The following is an 8162-nucleotide window of genomic DNA, read 5'->3' as shown; positions in this document are numbered from 1 at the left end:
ATATTATTACCATTTAAAATAAAGCAGAATTTTCAGCATCATTACTCTTCAGTGTCACATGATCCTTCAGAAATCACTTTATGATGATTTGATGCTAAAGAAACATTTCTGATCATTATCGATGTTGAAAACAGTTATTTTTCACGTTTTTGTGGAAATGACTATTCAGAAGTTTGGGGTTAAAAAAAAAGAAAAGAAAGAAAAAATAAATCAATCAATTATTTTATTCAGCAAGGATGCATTAAATTGATCAAAACATTTGACAGTTAAAGACATTTATAATGTCACAAAAGATTTCTATCTGAAATAAATGAGCTTTCCATCTGTCAACGTATCTTGAAAAAATGTATTGGTTTCCACAAAAATGCTAAGTACACACTGTAAAAATAATATTTTCAAGATTTGTCATCACAACATTTTTTCTTTTGTCAAATCAACTTAAATAATTTATTTAGTTCAGATAACTTATTATTTTGAGTTTCTGATGATTCATTGTATTAACTCACTTTTTCCAGTTCAACTTAAAATTAAGGCAACCAGGTTACTTAATTTTTTAAGCTAAACCAACAATATTTTTTACAGTGAAAACTGTTCTCACTGTAAAAAAAATATTTTCAAGATTTGTTATCACAACATATTTTCTTTTGTCAAATCAATTTTATAATAATTTATTTAGTTGAGATAACTTATTTTAAATTAATCTCCTTCATTGTATTAACTCACTTTTTCCGGTTCAAATCAACTTAAAATTTTAAGGCAACCCAGGTTACTTACTTTTTTAAGTTAAACCAACAATATATTTTTTACAGTGGTTATCACAACATTTTTTCTTTTGTCAAATCAACTTAAATAATTTATTTAGTTCAGATAACATATAATTTTGAGTTTCTGATGATTAAATCATTCTCCTTCATTGTATTAACTCACTTTTTCCAGTTCAATCAACTTAAAATTTGAAGGCAACCAGGTTACTTACTTTTTTAAGTTAAACCAACAATATTTTTTTACAGTGTAAACATTGATAATAATAAGAACAATTATTAATATTTGAGAACCAATAATAATTGAGCATAAAATCATCATATTAGAGTGATTTCTGACGGATCATGTGACACTGAAAACTGGAGTAATGATGCTGAACATTAATATATATATTTTAAAATATTCACATTCACAGTTATTTGCAATGGTAATAATATTATACAATATTACTGTTTTTACTGTATTTCTTATCAAATAAATGCAGCCTTGATGAGCACAAGAGACTTATTTCAAACTGTTTTAAAAATCCTAATTTTTGATTGACAGATAATCAGACGAACAATACTTTTAGATATTTCAGATTTTCCTACCTAAATTGTGTGTTGAAAAGAAAACAACAGGTCAAGTGTGTAAATCAGGAAAATAAATGTTAAATTTCTAATATTCGGTTATATTTTCTTTATAAAAATTAAGATCGTGTGTATCGTCCCATACTGGCTCTGCAGCAGCGGCGAAACACCAAACATATCAACTTATTCCCATTACCAATCATTTGTTAATCAATGAGCTCATTGTTCCTGCATTCAATTATTACATTGTGATTTTGTATATGTGCATTTCTGAAATCTGATAACTCTGATAACAGATCATGTGGGCTCATGCATTTTCTGTAAAGCTGCTTTGAAATGATGTGTATTGTGAAAAGCGCCATACAAATAAATGTGAACTGAATTACCATGCCAAACACAAACAAGAGATATTCTCATTTAAAACATGAGAAACTGGAAAGCACAACTAAAACGGATGCCTACACCAGAGCTTCTTTCAATATACTTAACCACAATTTCCTCAACATCCTTTTAAAGGACCATCCACATCAGAATCAATGAATCAACTCAAGCTAAAGCAGGCCTTCTGTTGACGGCCACGCTTGAAAAGACTTTTGTGGGTTTCGTTTGGCACCAGTGCCTGTTCTCTCATCTCACACACACACACACACAAATAACGTCGATGAGCGTCAGGAAAGAGTTCACCTGGGAGACCCGCAGCCCACGGGCTCCATATTTAGATCCAGATATAGCGTGGGTGCAGATGTCTGTCTGCCCGTGGCCGTTCCACACCAGATTGCACAGACCATTACCCTCAGAGAGATGCTTATCACCCACAAGAGCTATTAACCTATATAGGGCCTGGGAAACTGAGCACAATGCCGTAGTAACAGCTAAACCTCCATTACAAGGACATACTTATAAACGCATGCGAGCCAATGAAGGAGAGAAAGTTACTGGTGTTACTAGTCCTGCATCTCGAACAGTGACACCCATCTTTCCCAGCATCCCACAACTATTTTTTCTCATTTATTTACTCCACAGGCATCTCAAAAATGTGTTCATGAGTTGTAAGCCAAACCATCCAGTGCCGAGATTAATTAAAACAATCAAATATTTTAGTTTTGACTGTGCATTTCTTTTCTTGTTGAGCAAACTAATCACGCAAAATTAAACTATTGATTATAAAACATTGAGTTACTATAATATATATATATATATATATATATACACACATATATACATATAATCAAAGTTAATCGCAAAATTATCAAAATATAAGGGCTGGGCAACGATTAATGTCGATTAAATCACATCCAAAATAAAAGTTTGTGTGTGTAATTAATGACGATGTAATTACAGAAGAGTCAAGTTTTAGATAGGAAAAATATCGAAACTCTTTGGTCATTTTTTTTTTTTTTTTTTTGAGAAATGCTAATGGTCTTGTCCACTTCAATGATGTATGCTAAGCTATGCTAAAAGTGGTACCGCAAGATCGGCTGAATGGATTTAAAAACGGTAAAACTCAACAGTTTAACTCTGAGGGTGTTGTAAAATGAGCCTATTTCCAAAAAAATATGTGGAGTATCCCAATAAAATACGTTGGAAATATCATTGCTATTGTTTAGCATGTTGTTTGACATAGTTTGTTTGTTTAACTCTTAAGTCCACACCAAGAAAAAAGTGATGGATTTTTTTTTTTTTTTTTTGCATTTTTTATCTTCTTATGCTGCTATTAACCACACTCAATGTATTTTTTTCAACACATCCCATAATTTTTTAAATATCGGCCTCTACTAGATGGCTGAGATGTCACTTTGGTAATGGTAATAAATGGTACCGGAATTCATACACATACTTTGCCATACTTTTTCATTGCCCATCATAATTTATGATCAAAATCTTTTCTAGTCTTGACAAAGCACATTGTCAGAAAGGTCTGAGTCTCAAGGTTCCATATTTTGTAACAGAAGTGATATTTGAACAGAATTTTTATTAATTTGTTACAGCAGAATGCATACAACTAAATTCAATGGAATTTATGTCATTTTTGGTACTACGCCTAAACAAAATCTCATGAGAACTTCAATTTTTGTGATATCAACTTCAAATTTGGTTAGATATATGGCTTTGATTTTATAGTGATTTTATAGGAAAAAAAATATATTTTATATAAAAGAAAAAAAATATTTATTTCAGTATTTGATTTTATGTACATTTAAAACGTCCATACTCTTTCATACTTTTATTTTTTATGTGCTTTTTACTTCAGCAGTGTTTTCTTTAAAACAAGACTAAACTTAGGTCTTTATTCCAAAGCATACTTGAAATACAACCAAGTTTTAATAGTGCATTGTAATGTCCATTCTCAAAAAGTTAATCGATATGTGCCAAATCAACCGTTTGGTTAAGCATGTTTTTGAAAAATTATTAAAAATATACTTAAGTTTTTTTTCATAGCACCAAGTAACCTCATTTTGTAAAGTTAAGGCTCTTACAGTAATATGCGAGAAAAAAAAAATTATGCTTAGCTTGCCAAATTTCACCAAAAACAGTTCACATGGCTGGGGTGATTTATGGGTTTCTGACATCCATGTTAGAAGAAGTGTTGTGACAAGTGCTGTTGATTGACATTGTGAAATCAATTTTTTTTTTGGGCATCATATACCTCAACCAGATGATAAAGATGGCTCAATCAGTTTGAGTTAAGCTCTCGAAAAAATATAGTGACTCAAAATGTGCTCAACCCTTAGGTTGAGAAGTCAGTTAAAGGGTTAATAACAGCAGGATGCATTGAACATGGTCTTACCTTTGGCGTTTTGGTGCATTTCCCTGTTCTCGCATCTTTGATGTAGTTGATGTCCAATAGGTCTGTTTCCTGAGAGAGGGAGGGCAGATTTTATGTCACAGCTCACAAAAACAATTTCATGCTGTTGGAGCAAATCAATATTATGTTAAATATTACAGAAGCCATTCAAATGTCACACAAGGCAACAGCATGGAAAGTGTTGACAGAGAAAACACTGAAGGATTAATAATTAAACAAATGTACCACACAGTGTTGTTTCGTTAACGCACGGAGATCCAGATCAAAGAAATAATCGAATGGCTCTCTTAAAAATACATTCCTAAGGAAATGATGCAAGGCCAGAGCGTCTGCAGTGTGTAATGCGCACGCTGACAGATATGCTTTCTGACAGATGCAGCAGAAGCGAAAGCTGACGGCATGGCTGAGCTACAACTGAGCAGGAACAAAACAAAGAGGCATTTGCTCTCCGTACTCCTTTATGCAACACAGCATTGAATGAGGATAAAAATAGAGCATCATTTGTATGACGGTAAAACCTGAATATGCTCCAGGGAACACATGGGGATGTAACCGTGCTACTTCAAAAACGACTCATTTTTATAATACTTTTATTTTAAAGGTGCTATATGTATTTTTTAGCGGCCTCTATCTGTGATGTTTCAGATTGCAACCAATTTTTACAAGAGCACTCATGCTCAAACACACTGAGACTTTACACACACCGGAGAAAGCATCACACAACATGCTAGAAAACTCATGTAAACAATAATAGGCTAGACTGAACTAATGCTCCATAGACCAACGCCACTTTTGCGTTATCGAAGGGTAACGCCCCCTTTTGGGGGAAAACACCTCTATACTGTCTATGGGAAAACAAACGGATTCCCATGAGAACAGAACTCGCACTAGATCTGCAAAGTTTCTTGATAGCAAAAATGGCACAAACTTAAAGAAGCTAACGTTACTGAATACGGGGTTACAGAGGTGTCCCTTTGAAATGGTCGAAAACTGGATTAATGACCCCACACAGCGGCCAAATATGGACTATTCAGACATCTAACGTTACCACTATCTCATGGAATCACCAAGTAAGCACGTAACGTTAGCCTTTTTTTTTCATTAACACACAGTATGACAAACTAGACGATGAATGGATCATATTTAACTTGATTTAAGCTATTGACATAGTCTAATAAGGTAACGTTAGCTGCTAACAGCTTAGTCTTTCTAATAGCTAGTCGACAACAAAACTGTCAATAGCTTAAATCAAGTTAAATATGATCCAAGTGACATGGCCTCATCGTCTAGTTAGTTTAGGCTACTGTGAGTGTGTAAATGATAAATAAATAAATAAAAAAGGCTACTTACTTGGTGATTACACGAGATAGTGGTATCGTTAGATGTCTGAATAGTCCATATTTGGCCGCTGTGCGGGGTCATTAATCCAGTTTTCGACCATTTCAAAGGGACACCTCTGTAACCCCGTATTCAGTAACGTTAGCTTCTTTAAGTTTGTGCCATTTTTGCTATCAAGAAACTTTGCAGATCTAGTGCGAGTTCTGTTCTCATGGAAATCCGTATGTTTTCCCATAGACAGTATAGAGGTGTTTTCCCCCAAAAGGGGGCGTTACCCTTCGATGACGCAAAAGTGGCGTTGGTCTATGCTCGAACCATGATAACGTTACATTTGTGGTGTTATCTAGCATAAGGCATTTCACTAACTATTAGTTTATCTTTCACAATCAGCAATGTCAACATCGGTGAATGTATAATATGATAACGAAAACGGTTAGTGAACTAGACTGAACAATTTCAGTGTAACAGTGAGATCGTAGCAAATAACATTACTGTACTGAACGTGTCTGGAAATGTGTGTTATAAACAATATGATAGTAGTGGATGAGTGACGTTAGAGTGTAGGTCTAGTACATGAAATAAAAGTTACATCCTAAAGGGCCGTACACACCGGGACGAATATCAGCGCGCGTTATTCGGCAATGCGTTTTTTGTAGGGCTGTCAGTTTAACGCGTTATTAACGGCGTTAACGCAAACCCATTTTAACGACGTAAAATTTTTTATCGCGCGATTAGCAAACTTTGTCGTTTTTTCACATGCTTTTGCAACAGGACGCGGCATGCGTCCTGATCCATTTCGGATCATCAGATCGTCGGATCGGACGGCAGACATCGCGAACAATGTTTCTATGTGCAGTTTGTCAACATATAACATGAGACGTCGTTTTTTTGTCTAATGACTGTACCTAACATTAGTCGTTCGCGGTCAAAACACTGGTGTAAACACAGTTTGATGTCGCGATTTTCAATGCCCAGAGCCTGTTAAACTTGAGCCAACCAACCCCGTGACGTCAACTGCACAATGGCGGCGCCCTGGTGGCGAAAGATACAAAGTTTTTTTCTTTTTTTCTTCTAAATGTTTACATTTGTAATGTTTCTTATATAATTGTTGATTATATTGGAAATCCATCTTGTAAATCGTGGAAACTTGATTCACTGCTTCTTTTTCCCCTTTAAAGCACATACTTTTTATTACCATGGAAACAGTCTTTTATTTTCATTTCATGTCTTATACATGTTGTAGTTTACACCTTGCTATTTCATTACAGTTTACCATTATTTCAGCATATCTGAAAACGTAAGTAATTTATCCAAATAAAAATAGCGGAGGTCTCTCCATAATTCAGACGCTCTGCCGTGTTGATCCGTGTTTTCGATCCGATTCACGTTTGGCCTGACGAGCTTCAGCAGATAAAGTTATGTTTTTTATATTTGTTTGGAGTTTGTGTTGGAGTGTGTGTTGTGCTGAAGGCAGGAGTTTTTTGGTGTTATCAGACTGTGGTTAGTACACGCAATTTACGGTATAGTGTGTGTGGACAGGCACCTGATGAACTGCAGGTTTGGTAAACAACACGCACACGGGTTCACATCAAGCGCTTTCCTAGTCTTGGCCATGGCACTATTAACGCTGCGTTTGCTAATGTACGTACATCTAGGGTGCCATTTAGGACAGGGCCAAAGTGGAGTTCGGTTGCCTGAATGATTCAATGACTCCTGAATGAATCAGTGCTCTGAATGAATCGGTTGAATGAATGAGTCAGTCGCGTGTCGCCACCTACTGGCATAACCTGCCAAAATATTGACTAAACAATCCCCACCTCTAATACACTGACAAACAGTCTGTCTGGAAGAAAAGAAAGATATAACAAATGTAATATGTAATATAGACCTATGCACATTTAAAAAAATCCATTCTGGTTGAGTAAAGGAGATTAAAACTTTACCTAAAGATAAAATCAATTATGATTTCAAAGTCAGTCCATTATCATTATGTTCATTCCCGAAACGCATTTCGCATGGGCTGCAATCCCCACCCCTCGCTGACACACTTTTGTGTGTGTGTGTGTGTGTGTGACAGTCGAGGGTGAGGACAAGCAGACTCCAGGAGATTATATAAAGACAACCTGGATGTCATTTGTTCAGCGCTTTGACCTAAAACACACAAGAAACACGTCTCCTTTAATATTCACTGGGCCACGAGGTCATCCCCAACTCAACTCCGTCAGCTAACTTCGAAATGAAAACACGATGCAAAAACGACATTGAGGAGAAATCTTTATATTTATATTAGGGCTGTCAAATGATTAATCGCGATTAATCGCATCCAAAATAAAAGTTTGTGTTTACATAATATATGTGGGTGCATTGTGTATAATTATTTTGTATTTAAATACACACACATGCTTGTATATATTTAAAAAATATTTCATGTACTGTATATAGATTTATATTAGGGGTGTAACGAGACCCTCATGTCACGATTCGATACATATCATGATACGATATTATTGCGATACTCCAAGACATGGTAAAAGGTTAACCAAAAATGTACTGTTGATTAAAATGCTAACTTTGATATTACATTGTGGGTTTAAATAAATAGGCTAGGACTTGGTGCTTATAACCCAAGGACAATGGTGACATCAGAATAACAATATTCATGAATCTGAAGCTGAAAATAAAGAGTT

At 35.0% G+C, this 8162-nt stretch overlaps 1 protein-coding gene across 1 annotated transcript in view; it reads right to left on the bottom strand.

The window, feature by feature from the left end:
- Nucleotides 1-8162, bottom strand: part of plcb1 (phospholipase C beta 1) — a 77514-nt gene that overhangs the window by 61655 nt on the left and 7697 nt on the right. Inside the window, exon 3 of the mRNA XM_089120581.1 lies at nt 4120-4188. Coding sequence (XP_088976707.1) covers nt 4120-4188 — 69 coding nt within the window. The remainder of the gene's footprint in view (nt 1-4119; nt 4189-8162) is intronic.

The sequence above is a fragment of the Pimephales promelas genome, chromosome 15 (genome assembly GCF_988280905.1).
Source record: "Pimephales promelas chromosome 15, fPimPro1.hap1.1, whole genome shotgun sequence".
Lineage (NCBI taxonomy): Eukaryota > Metazoa > Chordata > Actinopteri > Cypriniformes > Leuciscidae > Pimephales > Pimephales promelas.
This window is presented reverse-complemented; position numbering and strand designations above follow the sequence as displayed.